The sequence below is a fragment of the Triturus cristatus genome, chromosome 5_2 (genome assembly GCF_964204655.1).
Source record: "Triturus cristatus chromosome 5_2, aTriCri1.1, whole genome shotgun sequence".
Lineage (NCBI taxonomy): Eukaryota > Metazoa > Chordata > Amphibia > Caudata > Salamandridae > Triturus > Triturus cristatus.
In genome coordinates, this window is record NC_140588.1 from 799,558,204 (window position 1) to 799,585,678 (window position 27,475).

The 27,475-nt window shown below is 45.3% G+C and overlaps 1 protein-coding gene across 1 annotated transcript in view; it reads left to right on the forward strand.

Annotated features, from left to right (window-relative positions):
• Positions 1–20,311, forward strand: part of ADGRG4 (adhesion G protein-coupled receptor G4) — a 1,724,535-nt gene extending 1,704,224 nt beyond the window's left edge. The window contains exon 29 of the mRNA XM_085607949.1: positions 18,039–20,311. Coding sequence (XP_085464075.1) covers positions 18,039–18,169 — 131 coding nt within the window. The 3' untranslated portion in view covers positions 18,170–20,311. The remainder of the gene's footprint in view (positions 1–18,038) is intronic.
• The last annotated feature ends 7,164 nt before the right edge of the window (positions 20,312–27,475 follow it).

Genomic DNA, 27,475 nt, shown 5'->3' on the forward strand with positions numbered 1-27,475 from the left:
CCAGGAGCTCAGCCAGTCTTGCCTCCATCCGTCCTTGGTGTTGTTGTTGACTGGCGTGTTGCTCGGCCTGCTGGTTCTTAATCACGTTGAGGGGCCCCACTACCTGGCTGATGCCCCTGGTGTCACGCCGGTATGTCTCCAAGATGTGGCGTATGTGTGACATACCAGTTCCCTCAGCTGGCTGGTCAGGTTCGCGCTTCTGCCTGCCTCCGCCTACCTCCACTCCCACCACCCCTGCTCACACGAGCCTGGCCTGCCGTTGTGGGCACATCGGGTCTACCGGACCACTGAGGGATGGCATTTGCAGGGTTGTCTGCCTCCTCCTGGGTGGCCGGAGAACCTTGTCCCTCCAGGTCAGACTGGCTCAGTTGTTCTGTGCGGGCAGGGCTCCTGGGTGTCTCCTGGGATGTGGCAAGAATGGGGGTGGTGGTTGGCACAGATGTACCTGACGCAGGTACTGCAGGGGCTTGGACACCAGAGGGTCCAGGTTGGTTGGGGTCATCCACAGAATGCTGAGAGTCGTCGCTGCCGGTGGGATCATCTTCCTTGGGCCTGTGATTGTTCTCCCCCAGTGTTGGGGGGAGATCCTTGACGTTGCCCTGTATGTGAGAGAGAGACAATGTTAATGCTGTTTCATGCGACATCCATGTTTCATACATGTTCTGGTTGCCACAGTTCCTCCAGGTAGTTGTATGTGCCTAGCATTCACATCAATGTTCACTTGTGGATGGGTATGTTGCAGGGGACTGATTGAAATGTTATCCAGGGTCTTTGATATGTCGCATTTGGCGTTGGATGCTTTTTTGGCTGTGGCTTGATCTTGTTGTGTCACATGTCCATTGTGAGAGTGTGTGACTCCATTGGCTGCCCCGGGGGTGTGTGCTTGTGTGAGGGGTGAGTGATCATCACTCAGCCCGACGCTGTTCAACATCCACATGGCCCCCCTCACACAAGTGGCCCGCCACCACAACCTCTAAGACATCTCCTATGCTGACGACACCCAGCTCATCCTCTCCCTCACCAAGGACCCTCACACCGCCAAGACAAACATCCACGAGGGTCTGAGGGCCATCGCCGACTGGATGCGGAGTGGCCATCTGAAACTGAACTCGGACAAGACGGAGGTCCTCATCCTGGGACCCACACCCTCACCCTGGCCCGACTCCTGGTGGCCAATCGCTCTGGGGACATCACCGACACCCACCAAACACGCACGCAACCTAGGATTGATCCTCGCATCCTCCCTCTCCATGTCCAAGCAGGTCAATGGCGTCTCCTCCTCCTGCTATGATACCCTACGCACACTCCGCCGGATCTACTCGTGGATCCCGACTTAAACAAGTAGAACAGTGATACAGGCCCTCGTCAGCAGCTAACTGGACTACGCCACTGCACTCTACGCAGGACTCCCATCCACACACCAACTGCGGCTACTACGCTTCTGAAACGCCTCGGCACAACTGATCGTCAACGCCCCCCGCAACAGCCACATCACCCCCCTCCTGAGAGACCTGCACTGGGTCCACATCAACAAGAGGATCACCTGTAGGCTCCTCAGCCACGCACACAAGGCACTCCACACTGCCGGTCAAGCCTACCTGCACACCAGACTCAGCTTCTACACCCCCACCCGCCAGCTCTGCTCCGGCATCCTCGCCCTCGCAGCTGTCCCCCGCATCCAACGTACGCCCGCCTGCAGCAGATCCTTCTCCTACCTCGCTGGAACACCCTCCCAACCCACCTACGACTGACCCAAGACCTACTTGCCTTCAGATGCCTCCTCAAGACCTGGCTCTTCGAGCAGTATTGGAACCCCCCCCCCCCTCAGCGCCTTGAGACCCTCACAGGTAAGTAGCGCGCCTTACAAGTACCCTGATCGATTGTTGATTGATTGACGGTGCCTGCTGGTGGGTGTAGAGTGATTTGGCAGTTGGTCTCCCAGGAGATGTAGCTGTCCCTCCATGGAGCATGCTCCCATGTCAGTGAGTGTGAGTTCCTGTCCTAGATATCTGAGCTGGTTGTGTTTGTGTTAGATTTTGCAGTTGTCACAGGAGGGCCTTGTGCTGCCTACAGCAGGGCCAAGTGTCAGCTACCTTGTCAGTACTTTGCCAGTCCCTGTGCATTGCGCATGGTGCATGGGTATGTACCTGGGCCATACGGGCTGAGGGCAATGGTGTCTGTTTCTGAGTTGTACAATATGTTTAGTGATCCCCACCCTCCCAGCATCCCGGACATCCTGTCTTGGGTTTGTGGTTTGTGTAGGCTGGGACATGGCATGGCCTTGCTTTGTGAATGGGGCATACTCATGTTAGTGGGCTGAGCATTGTTTAGAGTGTGGTTGTGTCAGGTGAGGGCTTGGGGGTAGATGAGTGCATTTGTTGTAGTTGGGGTGTGGAAGCCATTCCCCCCATGTTACATGAGTTGTTTGTGTACTCACCAGGCTCTCGAACTCGTCGACTCCGTGTACTCCCACCGGCGGAAGCAGGGCCATCACCTTCTCCTCCCAGGGATGGTAATGTACCGGTCTGCGGGGCAGCCCACCTCCTGTGATGTTACTCTGGGCGTATTCCTTGTTCATTTTGCGCTTGACTGCCCTGCGCAGATCGTACCACCTGGCTTGACATTCATTCCTGGTCCTTCTGATGGGCGCAACAGCATTCACCCGATCAACGATCCTCTGCCACAGGCTAGTTTTTTGGGATATGCTGGTCTGTCTGACCAATGTTCCAAAGAGCTGTGGCTCGACTCTGATGATTTTGTTGACAAGGATGTCCAGCTCCTCCCTTGTGAACTTTGGTTTTTTGTCTGTGGGCATGGTGTGGGGTGTGGGTGTGGATGGTTGTGGGTGTGTGGGTGTGAATGTGTAGGTGTGTGTGTATGTGTAGAGGGGGTCTGTGTGAAGGAGGTTGTGTGAAGGTGTGTAAGTTAAGGTGTATGGGTGCAGTTGTTTGTGTGTGATGTCTGTCAGCAGTGGGTCTGTTGCAAAGGCTCATGGTTTGTGATTGTGGGCCCTTTTTATTGGTCCATTTGTGGGTGTGGCTGGGTTTGAACTTTTGGTTTGTGTGTTATAAGAGGTGGTTGTGAGTTTGGGCCTCTGTTTGACTGTTTGGATGTGCCAGGTCAGTCTTTTAGTTGTTTTTTGTCCTGTAGACATGTCTTGTGGTGTTGTGCGAGTCAAATTGACAGTCCTTGTGCTGTTTTACAGTGTCCTGGTTCAGTACGAGTCTTTTTCGCGTTGGTAAGGTGCGTCCATGGCTATGTTGTTGTACAGTGATCATATGTGCAATGGTGTTGTACGACTCGTACATACGCGATGCTGGGGTACGGTGTTGGGGTACGGTGCGCCCAAGTACGGGGCTGGGGTGGGGGGTACGGGGCTTACATATGCGGGTGCTGTGGTGGGGGTACGGCACTTACATACGCGTGTGCTGGGGTACGGCGCGTACATGCATGGGTGCTGTGGTGGGGGTATGGTGCGGACATACGCGTGTGCTGGTGTACGGCACGTACATACGCGGATGCTGGGGTGGGGATACGGCGCGGGCATACGCGGGTGCTGGGGTACGGCACGTACATGCGTGGGTGCTCGGGTGGAGGGTACGGCGCGTACATGCGCAAGTGCTGGGGTGGGGGGTACGGCGCGTACATACGCGGGTGCTGTGATGGGGGACGGCGCTTACATACGCGGTTGCTGGGGTACGGCGCGTACATGCGCGGGTGCTGGGGTGGGGGGTACGACCCGTACATACGCGGGTGCTGGGGTACGGCGCGTACAGGTGCGGGTGCTGAGGTGGGGGGGTCCGGCAAGTACATACGCGGGTGCTGTGGTACGGGGCGTACATGTGCGGGTGGGGTGGGGGGTCCATACGACTCGTACCCTGGGCCCAAGGGTACCCGAGGTAGTGGTCGTACAAAGTTCGCTCCGTACGGGACGTTTTCCATACGCTTGTGTATTCGGGACGCCGGTACGGATCGGACTTGTGCGCTCGGACTTCAGTTTTACGACTCGTATGTAAATCTGTCCGGGGACGTCTCGTAGACTTTTCCCGAAGCAATTCGTATGTATTTTTACGGTACGAATCGTACTTCGCTGTTTGTACGGGACTTGTACGACTCGTACGTAAATAAATACGGATACGAGTCATAAGGGAATTTTTTTTACCCGATCGGAATCGGCACCTAAATGGTTCAATTCTTTTTCCACCTCCTTCCGGACAGTAATGGGAATATTTCTAGCTTGGGAGACCTTAGGACATGCATCTTTTTTAAGGGTAATCTTATGTACAAAGTCATTCATGTTACCAATTTTCCCATTAAAAACATTAGGGAACTTATTCAGCATGTCCTTACCAGTAACCTCACTATCAGCAAGTACCATAACGGGTTCAGGACTATTAGGATCTAATTGAGTGCCAAGTTCGCCCTGGTCGAACCAGCCTAACCAAGAAGGTCTTTTTTTTGAGACATGATACTTACCAAGACTCTCACGGTTCTTGAACCTGAAAACCAAATTTCTGAAACCCACTAAAGCAATTCTTTCCCCGGAAGACCCTTCTGGAGAAATATCTGGCTCTTCGAGATCAACACCTAACTTGGAAGAAAATAAAGAATTCCATACACTCCCATTAACAATGGAATAGGGTGATCCTGAATCTGCATAAATTTGAATATCCACCCCTCCAATAGTCATATCACACAGACATTTTTTTTGTTGGAATCACTATAAATGTTCTAAGCAACTTTGTCCTTAATATTAAGGACAAATCTATCACCTGCAAAAGAAGAATTATCTTCATCATCACTGTAATCACCCTCTTCAACACATTTGACTTTTGGTTTGTGTTTCTTTTTGCAGACTTTAGAAAAATGGCCAATTAAACCACATAACGAACATTTTTGTTTAAGGGCAGGGCAAAACTTGTTGTTGGCAAGGTGAGAAGGACTACCACACCTGAAACATTTAAAAATGTATTTAGTTCGAACATTCACCTTTTCCCTATTTATGTCTAACTGTTTGAGATCCATTTTACTAGAATTCTTGACAGAACGAGAACACAGGATTAACATTACTAACAATTTCAACTTGTTTGGGCCCAAATTCACCTTGAATAACCTTTGCAATTCTGCTAGACATTTCAGCTTTTCTTACCAATGCTAAAATGTGTTGTAAATTGGAATCCCCATTAACCCATAACCTATCTTGAATAGAAGAGTTGTTGACATGCATGACAATCTGGTCTCTTATGAAATCCTCTTGAAGAGAACCAAATTGACAATTGTCAAGAGATAATGTTCTTAGGGCAGCAACATAGTCATTAACACTCTTGTTTCCTATGAAAAAACTTGTACTTGACAATGTCAATACACACTTTGGGAGAGAAATGTCTATCAAAATCAGCAATGGCACAATCAAAAACATTAGAGTTCCCATCACTACCAATAGCCTTAGACATTTGATTAAAGGCTTTTAAACCTTCCAAACCAATACAATGTAAGAAAATCTTTTTTTTTGTTTGTTCTCGAGACATTTTTCCCTGGTTGTCTAATGTCTCGATATAGTTTAAGAAAAATGGTTTCCATTCAACCCACTTCATGCAGGGAACTCCTCCAGCAGGCCAGAACGATTAAGGAGGATTGAGTGTGTAGTTTTGTGCACACATAGTGAAATAGTGGAGGGACTAGTTTGCACGAAAAAGGAAGAAAACAGGTGGGTGCCTGTAGCGTCCGTTTTTCACCCTCAATTAGTAGAGTAAACTTGAACAGTTAAAAGTAGTAGGCATAAATGGTGTGCCTTGATAACGAGTGAGGAGCAAATATAGATAAGGTATACTCCCAAACAACGAAGCACTGTACTTGAAAATAGCCACAAGAAAAAGAAAAGTGTAAAGTTTACTCCACGCGTGAACCATAAAATAATATCAATGTGAAGAGAGCCTTGCCAAAAATAAACCGAACTGAGGAGGAATAAATGCAAAGGTAAACAAAAAAAGCAAAATGGCGTCACGTAACGTGAGACCTGACACGTCACAGGAAAGCTGAAAAGCTAACAAGGTTGCAGCGCAGGAGGTGCACATAACGTTGGTCGTAGACACGACTACGACGAGCAAAATCCAAAGAAACGTTGGTCGTAACCAGGGTTACGACATATGACGTCGACCGCTAGAGTGTAAATAAGGATGCACGCGGTGCTGATGTTAAAGTACAATGAAGGCAGTAACAGCTATTCGGCACAGCAAAACAGGAGTAAAATGCGCAACTCACGTTAGGAAAGTGCCAAACAGATGCGAAGATCACTGCCGGGGCCAGCAAGGTAAGATCTTGAACCTGGAATTGCAAAAAGGAACCAGGAGTGAAGCTCTTGAAGAAGCAGGAATTTCTGAGGATGCGGGGTCCGTTGGGGTGGTGTGGCAGCTCTTTGTAGGAAGAAAGTACCTTTATTTCCAGGTAACAACACCACCCACGATCAGAGCAGCTACAGAGCAGTAGGTAAGCCCAGCAACTGTCAAAGTGCAGACACGAATTCTAATAAGGAATGCAGAATGCACACTTGAAACCTGCATGAGCCAAAGAACATAGCACGAGCCAAAGAACAAAGAAACCCCAACACTACACAGAGCCTACTGTGAAGTCCAGTCTGAAAGCGAAAATATTCTAAGTCAAAATCATGAGACAGACTAGCACAGTTGTGCTTTCATGGAGTCAGGCAAAATGTTCCATATTTTATAGACAAATTCGCAATAGAAGTCAAAGAAAATCCCCCAGTGAGCATATGGTGAGTAAAGTTGAACAAATCACATTTCAGAATTATATGTCACCTATTGCCACAATTCTAGCACTATCCTCAAACTGAATATTAACGTGCCCTATTCTAACCTAACGTCATAGGATGTGGCAGTACAAATCTAGTTCCAAAATCAATGGAAGTAATGAAATCACAGTGTTGGCAGGAAGAGCCTTGAATGTAGCAAAAGACTTTGAGTTGTTAGAGAACTGCATGTCAACACAGAGCATCAGTGCCGTTTTGGCAATGTGCAGTGTGAGGATGAGAGTTAAAAACACTTCAGGAGTGCATTGGAAAACAATATGGAGTTGAGGTCGAGCTCAGGCCTAGTTGTCAAACAAAGGAAACTTCAGTATTCCAAATGGTCACTGTTTTAGTTTTAGTGCAGAAATGTTCATAATGCACCCATTTTGTTAAATCAAAATCAACTCTCACAGATACAAAATAAGTTAAAACACGATCTGTTTGTATTTTATTGTAAGAAACTGACCTTTAACACATTTGCAAGGTTTCTATGTTATATGCAGCTATGCTTTTAACTACAAGCACAACAGAGAAAAGGCAACGGATACTATTAAACTAAAATCTAAAACTAAAGCCCAAACAAAAAAAGGAACGAAACAAGACTATGTCATTTCCTGCCACCAATCAACACTCTCCAGGCAGGATTGTACAAAAAGTGAGTTTATTTATATAAACTCATACAGCACTGAAACAGGTCTGTCTAGCTTCTTCCTCAGCACATTTGCAACTGCTAGCTTTCTCTTACTGCATTCTACATAGAATCCAGTGACATGGAGGTCCACTATTGCCTCACTGTGAAGTTCACAACACAACACATTCCCCTTCTATAAACAAGGAAGAATACAGCTACCCACCCAACAATACATGATGCCTAAATGGAAAAATCACACAGTATAAAAACTAAGAATAGCATACTGTTAAATTACTAATTTCCGGGAGACAAAAACGTGGTTACAAAACATAATGTATAAGTGGAAAAAACATGCATTGTAAAAACTATGAACAGAATATTGTTAAATTACTAACTTAAGAATGACAATAATATGGCTGCAGATAATCATAAGAAAAACTATAAATAGGAAAATTCAAAAGGTAACAGCATACAAAATTCAACCCTCCGAAACACTGGGGTAAGTTTAATTATCTTAGATAATCCTCCAACCACACAGGCATCTTTTGCATCCTCTATGGACGACCAGGACCACCAGCCCATGGGTTGTTGTGTTGTCCAGCATATGTTCATGGGAGTCAGCCACACCTCCATGATTTCCATACTTCTCCACGTCCCTTCTCATATCTCTGCCACTCACCCTCACCAGTCTGGACATACTCCACCATTCTCTTGTATGCAATTGCACAACATTGGATTTCACCTTGACAATTCTGAAAGGTCAACACCTCATCACACACAGCCCATTCTCTCCTTACCACACCAAGCTTACGATCAAAACTGTCTCTGTATCTCTCCTGATACTCTGCAATCCTCCCTTTCACCTTTTCATCCCACGCTCTGCATTCCAATTCCCCACCTTTTAAACACTTGGGATTCATCTTGGTAGCAACCCTTCTGCCCCTCATCACACTGAAAGGGGTGAAACCAGTGATCGCATTAGGCGTGGTTCCAAGTGCCCACAATTTCTCCAAAAAAATACTCCTCAAATTGATACCCCCACTCACTGCCTGTTGACTGCAAGCTTTAACCAGATGGTTCATACTCTCCACCAGTCCGTTAGCTTGAGGTGAGTAAAGGGCAGTTCTGAAATGTCTTACATCCATATCCTTCAAAAACGTACCCATCTGAGCCGGCGCAAAGTGCACACCATTATGGGAGACAATACACTCTGGCACGCCTTCCTTCACAAACGTATTCTTCAGAAACTCAGTAATGGTCTGGGTATTAACGTCCTTCTCACCTTCAGCTGAAATCTACTTGTAAGTGTTATCCACTAACATTATAACAAATGTCTCCACCTGCGCTAACACACTGAAAGGCCCCACAATGTCCACAGCTACCATAATCAAAGGTTTATTGGGAACCTTTACTGGTGACAAAGGAGCAGTACTGGTCAATTTACTTTTGTCACAGTAAGCCCACTGCATACACTCATTGACCACCCTCTCCACCATGTGGTCTATACGTGGCCACAAATAACATTTCCTCACCCAGGCCTTCGTTTTGTTACTCTCTAGATGACCCTCGTGTGCCAAATTTACAATTTTGTCACCCAACCCCTCGGGTGGCCCAGTCTCTCACGTCTACATAGAAAACTCTCCAGAATTGTCAATTCCTCACAGACCACCCAAAAATCCTCAACCTCGTTCACCAGGCACGTTTTCTTAGGCCATCCTTTCACAACATATTCTTTAATCACAACCATAGTACTATCTTTATCAGCTGCCTTACACCACTCTGCTTTTGTTATAACCTGCTCTTGCACCCACGACACCCTGACTTCTTCCCCCTCACCACTGTCTTCCTTCATTGGCAGATGCGATAAAGAATCTGCAGTCTTGTTGCTAGAGCCACACAGATATTCCACATGGAAATTGAAATCCCTCAGTCCTTCCATCCACCTATGAATGCAAGGCGTGGCTCTTTCACTACCTTTACAAATGAACAACATCACTCATGGTTTATGGTCTGACCTAACAACACAGGTAGAACTTGAAATGTGCAATGCTTCACGTGTATGCTAGAGCCTCCCTCTCAATGACTGAATAATTCTCTTTGGACCCTTTCAAAGCTCCGGAGGTGAGCACAACCACTTCCTCTTCCCCATCGACAACTTGGGACAATACCGCTCCCAAGCCCTTTGAGAATTCATCCATAGTCAGAACCATTTTCTTTGCAACATCAAAATGCCCAAGCATGGGCAACACCCCAATACTCTTCTTGATCACAGCATAAGCTCCTCAGACCACATGAACCTCTACCTTTTTTTCAACAGTAACCTTATAGGGTGAACAACACATCCAAAGTTCTGAATGAATTTGTGATAATACTATGCCGACCCAAGGAACAAGCGTGCCTCGTCCTTGTTGGAAGGTTCTGAGGCTTCCACAATGGATTTAGCCAAATCAGGTTTGGGCCTAATGTCATCTCTGGAAATGGTATGTCCCTGATAAGACACTGTTGTCACCCTAAACTTACATTTCTCTGTCTTCACCGCTAATCCATAGCCACACAACCTGGCCAACACCTCAAACAATTTCCCTTCATGCTCCTACACATCCTTACCATTCACTAGTATGTCAACCTGAAAATCATGACTTGGGCAATTCCTTTCAAAACATTTATCATCCCCCTCTGGAAACAAGCCACAGCAGATGCGAGCCCAAAATCATGCATAGAAACCTGTAAGCTCACAGAGGGGTGACAAATGTGGTAAGGGGTTTAGACTCAACATCACTTGATGGAATGCCGCTAACAGATCCATCACACTGAACAAACACACCCCCTTAAACATGGATAACTCCTGTCCAATATTGGGCAAAGGCTGCCTGTCCACCCAGATGTTCCTGTTGAGGTCCCTAAAATCAACACACATCCTCAAACTTTTTCTGCTATCCTTGGATGCCAAAACCACTTGAGCTACCATTCTGAGGACTCAATCTCCTCAATTACCCCTAACTCAAACAACTTTTTTAGCTCTTTCTTCAAGGGATCCAACATCAGTGGTACTTTCCTTAATTTATGCACCACTGGCTTTGCTCCATCCTTTAACCTGATCCGGTGTTCAAATCCAACCAACTTCCTCAACCTTTCCTCGAACACCTCAGGGAATTTGCTCACTATGGGCCATATGTAGGTAGCAACACATTTACCGATTCATAAATACCGAATTTTACCGATTCGGTATTTATGAATCGGTAAATGTGATGTAGGTAATGATTCGGTAAATTTTACCGAATCGGAAAAATTCGGTAAATATGAATCGGTATTTACCGATTCGGTAATGGGGCATACCTTCCCATTGATTCCTATGGGCCTGGAGGCCCATAGGAATCAATGGGAAGCCAGTCACCATTACCGATTCGGTAAATACCGATTCGGTAATGGGGGAGCATATACAAGGGCTGCAGGGTGTCACATTGACACCCTTTTGCACCCCTGATTCTTGCATGTGTGCACATGTGGCGCACATACATGCCCTAAGGACATGTATGTCTGCCACATGGCACTCTTACATCTGCAAAATATTGCGTTTTGCAAGGTATTCGTTATTTATCACCAACCTGTATTTGGTGGTAAATAACGAATTCTTAATTCTGGTTTGCACTCTTTAGAGTGCTCCCTACATTCAGGATTCGGTATTTACCGATTCGGTATTTTACCGATTCGGTAATTTACCGAATCCTGAATTATGCCTCCTACATCCCAAATAGTTAAATACCGGTCGGTAACGGGATATTTACAGAATTTCGGCCGTTACCGACCGGTATTTAGCTACCTACATGAGGCCCTAAGTCTTCATTTTCCTTTTCACAGTCCACTAACATAACTTACTCCCGTGCATTCTGAGTAAGGGTAATGCCCAGAACTCTCTGGTGTCTCCACCCTAACAGTCAATCTCCTCTCTTCACCACATACATTGTTCCCTATGTTTTCCTTCCTTTTAAATCAATTAACATAGGAACATATCCTAAAACGTCGATGGTCGCTCCTCCATACCCAAAAGGTTTGATATCCGGCTGGATCAGTTCAACACCTTCTGCACCGTACACCTTCTCCTAAATACAATCACCCACAACGGTATAAGGATACCCAGACTCAGTCAATACAGTCAATGCTTCCATCCTATCATCACCTCATACTCTGGCATGTCCACCCTGTCCTTATCACACAACATCTCTTTGTAAATCAACTCCTCTGTAATGGCAAACACAACATTTCTCACTCACTCCTCTTCTTTTTCAAGCTGATGTACCACTTTGCTCTCAGAATTCATCTCTACGGGGCCCTTGCATACGCTTGCAAAGGGCCCCTTCCTTCCACACTTCCTACAAATGCCACCTTTCTCAAAGCAATTAGGGTAATTCACGGTGTGCTGCCCACTGGCGCAAAAAAACACTTGAATTTACCACTATCCTCTTTGTGTTTCCACTCTCTCACTCCCTTATCATCTTCCTTGTCATCCTTCTTGGAGCCCGTAACCATAGAAAATGCTCGTTCCTCACATTCTTCTTTCCTCATTTCTTTCAACCAAAACGCTGTATGCTCAATTCTCTTAATATTGTAATAATGGCAATGGCCTCTTTTAAGATTCTTTGACAATTGCCTAGTATGTACCGCAACATTGTTTGTACAATGCACGAGTTGGCCATGAATAAAAAGAATCAGTTAGATCACTAAACTCATACATAGTAGCCAAATTCCTTAAGCATACTACATAACTTCCAATGCATTCACTTTTGCCTTGTTGGCATGTAAAGAACTTATGGCGTTCCAGTTCTAAAATGCAACCCCAACAGTTGGGGGTTGTAGCATCATTCCAGTGGACCACATGCTCTCTCTTCACACCACAACAATCTAAAACAAGTCAACACATAGGATAGAACTATAAGATAACACAATAAAATAACACAAAAAGTTAAAATACCAACCCCTGTTTGGCACCTAATTAACCAGCATCACTGCACAATTTAGTGTGACATGCCGCCATACAGATTTGGAAGAAAGAAGAATAACACCATACAATGGTCAAGAATAACCTGCTCCATCAAGATGATCAGCACGTGTGGAGCAAGAAATGAATAGTACACTATTCCATTGCTGCAGACATAACAATGGTCTACCCCACAGCAGGACTCAAAAAGACAATCAGTTGTTCACAATACTTATGTCCCCACATGTGCGCCATGATCCTGCAGTGCTGAAAAACAGTGCTGTGTACTGCGTGAGTTCTCGGATGCACCTCACGTAACTTGACAAGACCTCTGCAGTACCGAAAAGAATCTGGCCTGATCCAAGATGGCCGCGATGCACATCACAGGATGTGAAGACTCTGCACAACCAATGAGAAGGTGAGCAGCTCAATAAATAGCAACATTAGACGCTGCATGTCACACCACCAATTGGTGCACAGCAGCAGTGCACATGTTCAAAGGAAACCGCTGCGTTCCACATCCCACGGCTGCGCAACATGCAGAAACGGGTCCTCTGCTCCTGGAACACAGCTTGCTCTGCAGCACACTGAGGCCACTTCCAGTGGCTGTATAAAGGATAGTGTCACGAGCGAAGCTCACGTGCCCAATGGCGGCCGTTTAAATACCAGGTACCGAGCCTCAAATGTACCTTGAAAATGTGCCAAAATGCTGCCTCACACACTGCCACTATACCAATCCAGTATGCTTGTCAAAAAGTTCCAAAAATAGGAAGAATTACAACCTAGCAAGTAATAGGGGTCAATGCTGCTGTATCCTGCCCCCTCCACAGGCTCACCAGTTGTTAACAATTTTCTTATGTCGACTTCTGCCACCAAGTAACACTCTCCAGGCAGGATTGTACGAAAAGTGGGTTTATTTGCATAAACTCATACAGCACTGAAACACGTTTGGCTTCTTCCTCAACCAATCTCCAACTTCCAGTTCTCTCTTGTTGCATTCCACATATAATCCAGTAACATGAAGGTCCACTATTGCATTACTATGAAGTTCACAGCACAATACACTACAAACAATTTACATGGGCAGCATTATCATGCTAACCAGCAAAGCCTCCTGTAAACTAGACTATTCTTGCAGGTGCTGCAAAAGCATGTAAATTTAATGCTCAACAAGACATCTCTTTAAAATGTATGTTGGTTGATTGTTAGTAGGACCTCTTTCTCTTTGTTGTTTCAATATTTCTATATAAAGGTGGATATTGTCATGTCATGGTTAAAAAAAGTTGTGGCAGTAAGATACCAGATGGCATTTTATAGAATGCACATATAGTGTTTGTCACACACTGATAGAGCAGTGGTGGCAGTGTGGGCTCGCATAGGCTCTCTGAGGAGTCTGAGTTGCATCTTTGAAAGAGGCGCACCTCAGATGCACTAAAGTGGATGCTCAAATAGTCTAGTGCAAAACCAGGAAGTGCAGCTGTCCTAGATCTATGTTAAGACAACCTCAAGTTAACATGGCCCGACTCAATGGGGAATGCACTCTATAACATTCTGTGATCGCACCATATATGTGGGGTGAAAACAGTGACTGGTGAAAAGCTTGAAGGTGACCTACATGAGAAATATAGAGAAGCTGAGACTCCTGAAACATAATTCGAATATGGCAAATATCTGAATGAGGCTCCCATAGTTGCTGTATCTGCAACTAGTCTGTGAAAACCCTTAACCATCACTGACTGCTATATAAGCCTGGCAGAAACCATAGTGATGCCCCTCCTTAAGAGGGTCTGCTTGGTGGTACTGGCATCCAGTATACAACTTTTCTCATTAGATGCAGAAGCAGTGGAATCCAGGAGGCCAGCAACAGAACAGGGTGCATTTTAAAAAAAAGGTTTTAAGTTGTACATGTCATCATAGTGGAAAACTCCTACATTTGTTTTTCACTACTGTGAGGCCTGCCTCTCCCATAGGATAACATTGGGTTGCTTTATTACATGTATTATGTTCTAACTTTTGATTGGGATGAATAAGCATTTTATATTTGGTATCTATAAAATTGTAATTAAAAATCCTCTTTAATGGGAAAGTCGGATTTTAAATTACAACTTTGAAAATGGCACTTTTAGAAAGTTGAGATAATACTAACAGCTGACGTGCACTCTACTTAACTGTTGCTCCAACTACACTAATTATGTTGCAGCTATTCTAACTTGGTGTGCAGTGCCTGTGGTGGTTCCACCCTACCACCAGTTCAAACATGAAATAATGACTAGAGCAATATGTTCTAGACAGGACATGCACAACCTGATACACTCATGTGTGAGTGTGCATTAACAAATTCTTCAACTCTTACTTGCTTTAGCAGTCGATAAAAACAAATTAAGAACCAATATTATACACAATTAACAATGTATTCAAACAATATGGATATTTTAACAATAAACACGAACCAAAATTCTTCTTCCTGATGTGTTTCTTTTAATAGCACATCTGTTGAAAATCCAAATCAAAAGTAATTGCAAAAGTCTGTACGACGAGTGAATACAATATGAAGAAATTCAAATCTCATTCCAATGCATTTCGGGTGGATGCACCACCCTTCGTCAGGGGATATCTACAAACAAAATGAATCTCATTCATTACACTGAATAGACATTAAGGTCTAAAGCTTAAACAAAGATGAAAATTAGAGTGATAGGCCTCTATACTCCAGGAGGGTTAAACTCTACAGAGTAAGTAAACTAGAGTAATTTGGTTGGTAATTAGCCAAAGAGTAAAATTCATGTGAGAAAAGGATGTACCGGAGCTCGTAGGAAACTCAAAGGTCCCAAGTCACCACATGTGCAAAGTGAACCAACAGCCATTGTGCTGAATTTCGTGCATGAAACTACTCTACCTTGGTAAAAGATCCGAATATAGGGTTGGTTCCAAGCCCAAAAGTGTGTTTGTCCCAACGGGTCAATAAAGACCTGTGAAATCAATCATAAAAATGAAAATAAACTGGAGGTGTCTACCTGGAGATGTCCACGTTTTGGGCTGAAAACTGCCCTGAGAACTGATAGAAGATCAGGAGCAACCTGCTTGTCTGTCTGCTCAAGGTGCATTGCCATTTGGCCTGACTTTAAGGCAGCTCCATTTACGTTCCTCTCCGCAGCAGAAATCCTGTTCTGTGGTCCTTCACCATATGGGTATCTGGCTTCCTGGCACTCGCTGGAGATTTTCAACTTCCAAAAAAGTGACTAAGTTCAAACAAAGAAATCTTAACTGTGCTCTGGTGTTTCGTTGTTATGCAATCCTGGGCCATTCTGAACACTTTTTAGCCCAGTCTTGTATCTGGGACTGTTGATATTTGTTGTCAAGATGAATGAGGTTATTGTTTGTATGCATGTAGTGCGAACCCCACTGCTTTGGTGTATTATTATTTTCAGGGGCTGTGGTGCGGGTTTGCAGGCTCAAAAGAACTGCTTGCCCATCGATGGCTGTCAGAGATGTCCCTGTTGTTGTTCCTGTGGTGATAAGTGGGATCTATTTTATAATTGTTTTCTTCAGGTGATATTGGAAATGAGATGTGTGGTGAGTCAACTGGTTTTCCTCTAATTCCTTGGTAAGTTTGGCGGCAGACTGCTCTAGCGGTGTACCAGAGCTCATGTCAGCACAACATAAAATATGCAAAAAAAATGGGCCTTGGTTAAGCCCCCTTCAGCATGTTTAGTTAAGCCCTGTTCAAGAGCTGGCTTGATTGGGAGTCCAACATGTTATGGCATTGGCACCTGGCTTTTCACAGATGCTTACATGGGGTATAAAATCAATTTTATTCTCTTACAGAACTTGATGAAACGGTCCCAGCTCCCTCTCTTCAGGCTGTTCTGCCGCCACCTCCCCAGTGCTTAATTTGAGCCAGTGGTTTCCAGAGCTCGGCACTGGGCCTTGTGACAGGCTGCCACTAGGTGTTGCTGTGTAGCTAATTTAGAGATGACCACAATAACAGTTCATTATAAATGCGATATTCATTAAAAATGGCTATTACCTGCCACCCAAGCATTTCTTATAGCTTTTGGGGCCTGAAATAGCCCGAACTGTCACACTTGTAGGAGTGTGATGGTTAGTAGTTGTGTTGTTACTATCATTGGCAGCATAGCAGGGCAATGTGTGGTGGCCTCCTGACAGGAGCCCTGGTATTTTTTTTTTTTACAAATTAAGCACTGCACCTCCCTGTTTCCGCATTCTACAATTTCCAACCCCTACCCTGTTGCGGGGCTGCTCTCCTCCTTTCTGTTCAGAATGTCCCACCTCAGTGTCATAATGTGGTTGCTGGGTTGCTAAAGGACTGTTCCTTAAAGGCATTACTTCGTTTCTATGAGAGGTATGATACTTTGGCATCCGTAGCAACTAAATTCTGTGTCCCCAGTGGGTTCTCTGCTTCTGCCTCCTGTGCAATTTGCCTGCTGTTGTTGATGAACCACTTATATAAATCAGTGTGCCCAGAGCTCCATTGTCCCTGGCACCAACCCATTGATGAAATACAAATTCAACATGTCCAGCATTTCCTATGACCAGGGCCACTGGAATTGTACAGCAGGAGAAGGCCAAATTATGCACCAGTGTTGAGTAAATTATGCAGCAGGAAAAGGCAAATTATGTGACGTAATGTAGTACATTTTGTGATAGTATCATTTATTTTGAATTTTGACACTTTTTAACACGTGGTCTTGGTTGAACCTCATTGGTACAAGTATAACACCCAAATATAGCAGAAAGGTGACCAGTCAACCTTTGCAGAGAGCCTTGCACTTCACTGCAACACATGCTGCTGCGTTGTTAGTAACTTTTGAACCGTTTGAGCTAGAAACAATTATATTTTTGTAAAAATCTACAGATTGTGCAGCAAATGATGGAGTATGTGGCAAATGCGGCAGCTCTATAAGTACGCAAAAAACACAGTGGCAGCACAATTGTATAATTTCAGTTGTCCTTGCTATGATGCTGCCCCTTAGCCATATATGACATTCCGCACAACCTAATGGCTTCATCAAAGCCAATAGTTCTGACATACGGCTGAAAATACAAGGCAGGACTATATGCATTGCTAATTGTTATTGTTAAATCTAATATTGTGGGGAATAAGGAGGACAGTAGGATACAGAAAGTTGGATGCCCTCCTCTTAAGGTTTTTTGCCTGAATTACCAAACCCAATTTTATGGCGAGGGGGATGCAAGGTTTCTCAATGTCCCTGATTCTGTTTTCTCTTTATAGCCTTTTTTTTTACAAATTATTTATTATTTTGTTTTCTGTTTATGTGTACTTATGTTTTTACTGTTCGTGTTATACTTTTCCTCTGGTATTTAAATTTAATTTTGAAGTATGGCGCATGTTCTTTGGCAATAATATTGAAAAGTGTACAAGATGGTTACAGTTTTTGAAACCATAGAAGCATTCTTGTACCTCCATTTCCTGTATGTTCGAAGTCTCAAAGGGAAAAACAGTATGCAGGTATAAATAAACGCATGAACTGGGATCCTTTTATTGAAGAGTGTTTTCCTATAAACGTTACAATTTAATCAATGTTTTTGAGTGCCTATCAAAACAACATTATATATAAACTCATGGTATTCCTTTCTTCGGACAGGTGGAAAATACGACGGCCTGTGCTGTATGCCGCCCATCAAATGTGTAACCACAAAGTTCAGTGCAAGAAAAATGCAGTTGATGGATGAAATTGAAGTGAACCGCGCTAAGACATTTTGGGATTCAAATTAGTACCTTACAGATTTGTTTACATATAATATTAAAAATCATCGCTTTCTCTGCTGGATTTTGTTTCACCTAAATGTGCTGCCTTGTTTTTATTGTTCAATCAGTGCTTAATTTGTAAAATATTAAATGTCAGGGCTCTGACCAGGAGGCCACTGCAGCTTGCACCAGCCATTGCATTTGTCATCGCTGCCAAAACAACTACTAACAATGGGGCATATTTATAATAACTGACGCATCCCTGCATGTCAGCAGGGATGCACCAGTTATTTTGCGCCCCAGCTCCGCCACCATGGATGCGCCGCATTTATAATGCGGCGCACCATGGGGCAAAAACGGCACAGATGCGTCACGCATCTGTGCCGTAAAAGTGGCGCATTGCTGGAGTTGCGTCGCAAGCGCGACGCAGCTCAAGCAATGCTCTGGGGGGCCCTATCTGCACAATGCTGCGTCAATCCTTACGCCTGCTTCAAGCAGGCGCAGGGTTTTGACGCAGCATGGGCTCAAAAGTGACTGAGTGAAATCTTGTAGATTTCACTCAGCCACTTTTCCTGCGCCGGAACACCCCCACCTGCCCTGGAACGCCTACATGTGGCGCAGGGCTTTACAACGTGACGCATCTCCCAGATGCGTCACGTTGTAAATACCCCGCACCATGGCGCAGGATTTGCGCCGCTGCTGCGTCACAAAAGTGACGCAACGGCGGCGTAAATGAGGCGCAAGTCAAACATAAATCTGCCCCAATGTTTTTCACATGTAAAAGTGACAGTTCAGATTATTCCTGGTCCCCAAAGCTAAAGGAATGGCTGGGGAGGCAGGTATAAGCACTATTTTAATGTATATTGTATTCCTAAACTGCAGTTGTTCTGCTCATCTCTAAATTAGAAGAGCAGCACCACAATGTGGTAGACTGTTCTAAGTATGGTGTTGACAATTTAGTGCCGGTGCCGAGCAGCGTAAACCAATTAAGTGCTGGTGCTGAGCACCGGACCGTCTCAAATTAAGCACTGGTTCTGCTCTGTATGTAAATCGACTTCAGACATTAAAAACATGAATTGCAGCATGAGTCTAGTTTTTTAGATTGTGTTTTTAGTATTGTATGGATTCAAAAGTGTTTGTTAAAATTGAACTGCTTGAGTCATATTTACCTTTGGAAATGACATTAAATGTTATCTCCAAGATCTTACAAGACTTATGCCCTGCCCCATCCATTCCTAATGTGCAGTCCTGACTTTTATCACATAACATTGCATTAATGACCTTGCAGAAGTTAAGTAGTGACTCCTACCAAGCCATTAACTATTTTATGTATTGTTGACAATAAACTAATGAATAGCGTTTAGTAAAGAGATTTCAAGAACTGATGGTGCCTTAATTGGTCAGTGAAACATTAACATAGCCAGGGTCACTGGAATTATGCAATTTTGTAGCCGTGACATTTTCCATATAATTATGGATATGCCGCATTTGCCACAGAATCTATCATCTGCTGAATAACCTGCAGATTTTAACAAAACATATTGTTTCTAGCTCAAATGGATCAAGTAACTTGAACATTTGTGACAAGTTTTGCCATGCAGTTGAAGGCCCTTCACAAGGTTGACTGGTCACTTTTCTGTTACTTATTCCAGTATTGAGATCTAAAACTGGTGCTAATCAGGTGAAACCTTTGCTCAGATGCTGTTAACGTGTAATAATGACAAACAAATTAGTCAATACTATCACAAAATGTGCTGCATAATTTGCCTTTTTTAGCAGCATAATTTAGTCAGCCCAGCCACATAATTTGTTCAACCCCTGCAGCATAATTCCAGGGTCCCGAAAAATAGCTCAAGCTAAGAACGACATGGTTCAATTTGAAAAAAGAAGAAGCCAATGAAATACCAATACAGGCGATTAACCTTCATTAGGTCCACAAAAACTATTTTCTGTAGTCAGTCAATGATCCTCGTTCTGCAATGTTGCTCAAAATTATGAATACCCATAATTCTCTGAAGGGATATTATGGGTAAACATAGATGTACTGAAAATCTTCAAGTTCCAACATTTTTTCATTGGAGAAAAATTGTAAAATTATGTAGTAACATCAGTTATTGAATGTGTGTGTACATTTGAAAACTTTATTAAAGGCATACAAAATGATACTGATTATAGCTTTTTTGGTGTATTATTTCTTAAGCGAGGGCAAGTGATCATTTCATGCTGTGAAAATGTTTTACACTTAGCATTTCCCCATCACTGAATTGTAGATCAGTGGCAGCTCGCAGGGGGAGTGCTGCAGGGTGGGACGGGGGCGGGGAGGGGCAGGGTGGGGGGGTAGTGGAGTCAGACATACGACGGCAAGGAGTAAAGTAAGTAAATAAATAAATAAAACTATTTATCTTGCACTTGCTGCATTGCCAAGTTGGCAAAGCAGCGAGCTCAAGGTAACTAGTTTTATTTACTTACAGTGGTCCATTTGATCAAGTCTTGTAGCTATTGAACCACCAGGGGAGGAGTCACAACCTTCTATTGCATTGCTATGTTATGTTTCCCCAGGATTAAAGCCAGGTCCAAAAATGTAGATATTTGTTTGGGGTTTGTTGACCTGGGGAATTATCCCAGGAAGGCATGCTTCAATTGTTAGTGGTAATAGTCGGCCCATCAGGTCTGTCAATATGCCTATAATGGTTGTCCAGTAGGTTTGTTTAAGGGGGAATTCCCAAACCATGTGATAGAAGTCACCCATATCGCTTTGGCATGTAGGGCATGTCAAAGGCATTGCAGGACACATTTTGGCTAGTCAGACCGAGGACAGATGTATGCAGTGTATAAGTATGGAGATTCTCAACCAGATTTCTCTAATACTGTTTTCTGGACCTTGGGGTTTTGTTGGGTAATCTTATGAGAAAGCCTTGCTTTAAATATGTGTTTTTAGGACGCTTGATTTTCCTGGAATTTTGAGAGACTTAATTTTCTGATGTTATTTTGACAGTAGTTCGAATTAATCATTTCTTTGTAAGGTCGCTTATAGCTACCTCTTTGATTGAATTTCAACAATCAACCTATAGGGTGACCTATTGTATCTTTTAAGTATTTTATCTTTTTCCAGGACCAAAGCATTACAGCTCACAACGAAGCCTTACGTTATGCCTTGAAGAAGGCTCTGTTGTGTGCCGAAATGCATTGGTCCATTGTGGGACAAATAAAACCACAGCCTTATTCTTTATTCCTTGGAGTTCATGCTTCTGTACTATGGTTGCCAAACAGTACCCGTTGTACAGGTAGCCTTTAGCCTTACAATTGCCTTCTCATTCACAGACAAAGTCACCATTGGCAAAGGCATAATGCTGGAAATCCTTTTGAAGTATGCCAAAATTGACTTGGATACAGCTAAATGAGAACTGATGATCTTAAAGGATGAAAACCAAAAAAACAAACGGATGATAAAACTTTGAATGATTTTTGGAGATACTAGATTAACAACATTTGAGGAGAACATTAATCTACAAAAGAAGCAAAACTCCCCACATGACAAACAGGATTATGCTGAGGATAGGATACTGGCCTATGCAAGGAAATACAATATATTCAGGAAAGACTTAAAAGTAGCACAAGTACAAAGCAAGCAAGAACTTTGACAAAAAGCTCCACCTCTGATGTTAGCTCAGAGGTAAAGGAAGTACCAAGTATCTCCTACAAAGCTTTCACTTTTTTTAGAGAGGTCAGACTCCTAAAACAGAAACAGGACCACCCTACGAGAGGAAGACAAAAAGGAAGAGGCTAAGGAGGCACAAAGAAGCCAGACAATGAGAAGAGGCATTGGAGGACAAAGTCATAAAGCAGAAAGAATGATTACAAAGCAAGAGGGATTGAACCAGAATGCCACTGAATCGATAAAATGAGATGAGGGAAAAACATTGGAAAACAACTGTACATTATGGAATTCTGATATGTCTTGGATTTGGATGTGAAATACCCAAATGGAATGAATAAGGGTGAGGATATGGCAGTATACTTCAACCACACCTGACTGTACACTATGGACATGGGAAGTTCAGGACTGTGGACTCTTTTCTGACAGTGTTTAGTGAAATGTACATTCTGAATTATTTATTGATGATTTTGTGTATAATGTTATCTTGTTTGTACACATAGAAGTTTTTCCTATTATTTAGCTTGCTTTTGCATCATGATTAATAGTTTCCTTTATTATTTTTTGACATTGTTGCCACAGTAAGAATAGTGATGGTCTCACTGGCCTGATTTTAAATTCTGACACTCAGCCTTACAATGACCTTTTCATTTACAGGCAATGTCATCATTGCCCACCTAAACACATTAAGTATAAATCTTCTCTCACAGTACACATGTTACCTGGATACCCTGCCTACTGTTACGAAATTCTTGGATTAGCTGCCGGGAGCAACTGTACATAAGAGCATAAATAGGAGGGCAGAGAATCAATGGCACAGTTGTGATAACAATTATATAATGCTCATGCATACCAACTTGGGCATAATTATTCTCTATAAGTATTAGGCTGTGTTACAAATTACCATCCTGGGAACACTCGTGGCCTCATTTCCTTTGATAAGACAGTGGCATGGGTCAGTACACGGATTCTTCTCATATTTAATGCGTTCCGGGCATGGTGGTTTGTGATATATTTTTAGACTGTCAGCTTAGCTACTTTATATTCTTACTTTGCATTATTTGAGTAAACATGACTATATTAAATGGAATTGATTGTGAGTGGAGACACACATTTTGGGATAATAATTTTAATTGTTAATGTTGACAAGTGTGTTAATTTCTGTTCTGTTGAAAGTATGTCTTTTATGTTTATTGCGGTTGACTATTTGTATCATTGGGCACTGCGCACACATTCACTTGAGAAAACTTTTGTAAAACTGTAACACATAGGGGCCGGTTCCGATGGCCGGTCGGACAGCTGTCCGTAGCCTTACCGTGCGACCGACACGTACCCGGAGCCGGTCCGTCCTGTAGAGTAAGTATGATGCGCATAACTGCCAAACACACGACCGACACGTAGGCTGTGAATCAAGCCCCATTCTCCATCCGAGCCGTAACTCCTTAAGATGAACCGAGTCGCCCGGAAGCAGTATCCATAGCGGCATGAAAAGTACGATGCATACTTCCTACGCGCCGACGGGTCGTCACGCACAGGACGTCACAGCATCCGGAAAACAAGTATATCAGCTACGATTCGCGCCACAAATCAATACACGGCTACGAGACGGAACAGCTTGCAGCGGGTACAAGACGGAGCAACAAGCAGCGTGTACAACACGAACACATCATGAATCCCATCGTGCAGGTCATACCAGTACTCTACATCTATGACCGGATCAGGGACCGACTTCGACGGCGCAGACAGTAAGTCAGACACCTACAACACAAAGAAACGACACGTACCCGCAAAATGACACACACACAGGGGATCTACATCATGGCCACTAACAACAGCCCACCAGAGGGGTTGCATGGCCAGCACCACAAATACCCCCACCCATAGTGGATCTGTTGCCCATCACCCCTGCCACCCCCACTCACACGGGACCTGTTGCCCATCACCCCTGCCACCCCCAGCCATAGGGGACCTGTTGCCCATCACCCCTGCCACCCCCAGCCATAGAGGACCTGTTGCCCAGCACCCCTGCCACCCCCAGCTATAGGGGACCTGTTGCCCATCACCCCTGCCACCCCCACTCACAGGGCTTATGTTGCCAATCACCCCTGCCACCCCCAGCCATAGGGGACCTGTTGCCCATCACCCTTGCCACCCCCACTCACAGGGCTTATGTTGCCCATCACCCCTGCCACCCCCACCCATAGTGCTTATGTTGCCCATCACCCATGCCACCCCCACTCACAGGGGACCTGTTGCCCATCACCCCTGCCACCCCCACTCACAGGGGACCTGTTGCCCAGCACCCCTGCCACCCCCACTCACAGGGGACCTGTTGCCCAGCACCCCTACCACCCCCACTCACAGGGGACCTGTTGCCCAGCACCCCTGCCTCCCCCAGCCATAGGGGACCTGTTGCCCATCACCCCTGCCACCCCCACTCACAGGGCTTATGTTGCCCATCGTCCCTGCCACCGCCACTCACTGGGCTTATGTTGCCCATCACCCCTGCCACCCCACCCATAGTGCTTATGTTGCCCATCACCCCTGCCACCCCCACCCATAGTGCTTATGTTGCCCATCACCCCTGCCACCCCCAGCCATAGGATGGGTGATGCGCAACACATCTAGCATACGCAAACATCAGGTATGTCTGCAAAATACATCCCCCATAACATCATGACAACAGTGTGTAGTCTGTGACAAATGCCCACAACAGTGATTATGGCTACGAGCATACAATGTAAGTAACAGCACATGTGTGACCAACACATGAGTGTGACATACACAAGGCAAGCATCACCACAGCACTGTGGCAATGTAAAAAGAACACCCCCTCACTGTGTAGAACAGAAGTTAAGTGGGGGCTCACAAAATGCAGCAGATGTGGAGCATTGTGGGGGGCTGAACCACAGTGACACAGATGTGGACACAGTGCCATACAAAAGTAAACCATCATTGGGACAACCTCAGTGGGCAATCAGGCGTTGGGAGATGAGAGGGAGCACAACAGACACATGTGACACAAGCTGGAATGAACACCAACTAACACAGCAAGAGACTGACACACAACACCACTACCCCCAGGGACCAGACAGTGGGGTGACACAAGCATGCATGACACCTCCACTGTGATGACAAAGGCAGATGTCGTACAAACTGGGAAACCCAGACATGTGTCCTGTGGCACAAACGTACATCACACATACACAAACACAAATCACTCAGCATGGCCCCTTATCATGGACAAACGGGAGCTAGGGGACCATCCATGCAAACATTCACATCAGTCCACCCTCCACACCCCACACCTGAACTGCAACAATGTGTATCTGTGAAGTCCACATGGACAGGTGACATTGCACATGCACCCATGACAAACACAGGAATGTTGGGATGAACTAAGGTGCACAGACACATCACATAAGGACTGTTTACAACCCTGGGGATTGACAGGCATACTGCACAGTATGCGGTACATGGCCATGACCTCAAAGCTCATGTAACCTTCAGAATATCTGCCACAGTCCCAGGACAATGCAGATACCAAGGAGAAACATATGGCACCCATGCTGACACCTGCCAGCATCGCAGCCGTGAACCCGACAAGTGGGAGCAGTCACATACACACACAAATGTCACAATCACTGAAAACTACCACCTAGGGCAGCTACATGATATTGCGAACAAACAAGTGCCTTGAGGAACCCTGACTGTGTCCCATCTGTGTCTGACAACATCATCACCACTCAGAACTGACAAATCACAATGATGATACACCAATTAACAGTAGTGTGTCATACACCCACACATCTGGTAGCCCATTGGAAAAGTAGTGGGATGAACCCAGTACCACTCAGCAGGCATCAACAACAGGAACATATAAAGGGAACACTGCCTGTGTATGAACAGGGATGTGGACACACACACATGCTCATACAACACACACCATGGGCCCAGGCCATGTCACTGGACAACACACTAACTTGAGTGGACACACCTCCTCTGGGAGCCCAGCTGTGCCAAACATATTCACCGCAAGTCCCACTCATGTCTGCGGAACACTTGGTCAGCCAGCCATCAGTTACCACACAATGAAGGCTCTGGTCACAAATGCCTGGGTACGTGAGTCTCCCATAAGTCATCTGCACATCCCCAAAACATATGTCTAGCAAGTTGCACAGAGACCCCAGTTGCTCCTATTACAATGATGCCCACACCTGTAGGTCCAGTCTTGATGAGCACAAAGTACGTGGAAGTGACAAATTGGACAATGGGAAGCACATCATATGTGCAGGGGTGCAAGCCACAGATGTGAGCATGCCAATGAAATGCTCACAGAGAGATGTACACAAATAGTTGATCCTGACACACTCAGGTAGCTGCAAAGGATAACATGGATAGCCACAAGAATAAGATACATATCTCATGGACCACAGGGAGTACCTCATATCAACACATCAGTATGCAACATTGTAAACCAAGCATTACAGGTACAAGGGCATGTAAAACAACATAAACATGATGTACAGCTAAATCAAGTTCACAGGGACAAAGAAAAATGCTTTATTCAGCATATTACAACTAAGTGAAACGTCTGTTCTAACAAAAGGCCAATGGCCAGTTCATGTCCAAATGCCAAGGAGTGAACTAGAGTGACAAATTCAGTATATGAAAATCTAAACGTCTGTGCAAACAAAAGGCCAATGGCAAGTCCATGTCCAAATGCCAAGGAGTGAACTAGAGTGACAACTGTCACACCTTGCTTGCCTGCACTGCTAAGGACCGGGGTCATCCCCTCGGAGGGGCATACATGGGGGCAGGCCAGGCACCGCAGGGACAGGATCAGGGCACAGCAGAAGGAGGCAGTGAAGAGGTGGTGGATGCAGGTGAGACACTTGCAACTGCAGTGGAGTTGATTGAAGTGGTGGGTGCTGTCACAACTGTGGGGCACAAGTCAGATGGGGTGGGTGCCGGCACAACTCCAGTGAGCAGGTCAGATGGAGTGGATTGGCTCACCACTGCAGTGCCCAAGTCAGACAGTGTGGTCGTGGACTCCAAAGCAGTGCCTACATCCATGGGAGCAGAATGGGGGACAGGTGAGGTCGGCAGGGCGGGGGGGGGGGAACGGTCCCCACATCAGTGGCACCAACTGTCTGACCAGGTGTGGAGGAGCAAGTGCTAGGGGGGATGGCCTTAGCATTTTGCGGATGGTGTATCTGTATGTGGGGGAACCCGGGGCAGGGAGTGGTGGGGAACCTCTGGAGTGGTGGCCTGGGGAATGCAGGACAGAGACTTTGCCTTGGAGCTGCGTGGTGGCGGGGGGATCTTGATCTTCTTGCACCGGGGGGACTTGCGGGTGGGCATCTCGGTCTGACTGTGCCTGGGGGAGGGTGTCCGGGTGTGAGGGGCACTCCCTTCTGTGTGTGGGGACTTCCTCTTCCCCTTGTTATCAGGATCTGCAGGGTCGGTGGGGAAGAGGCCAAGGTCACAGAGGAAGAGCTTCTGGGGGGATGGGGTTGCAGGTGAGGCAAGGGAAGGGGGCTGGGAGGGAGAGGTCTCGGAGGACTGTGGAGTGGTTGTGGATGACTGTGGGTGTGTCAGCAAACCAGCTCCTGTGAGGGTGGAATCAGTCCCCTGCGCTTTCTTGTGTGCACGTCTAGCCCTTGGTTTGGGGGTTT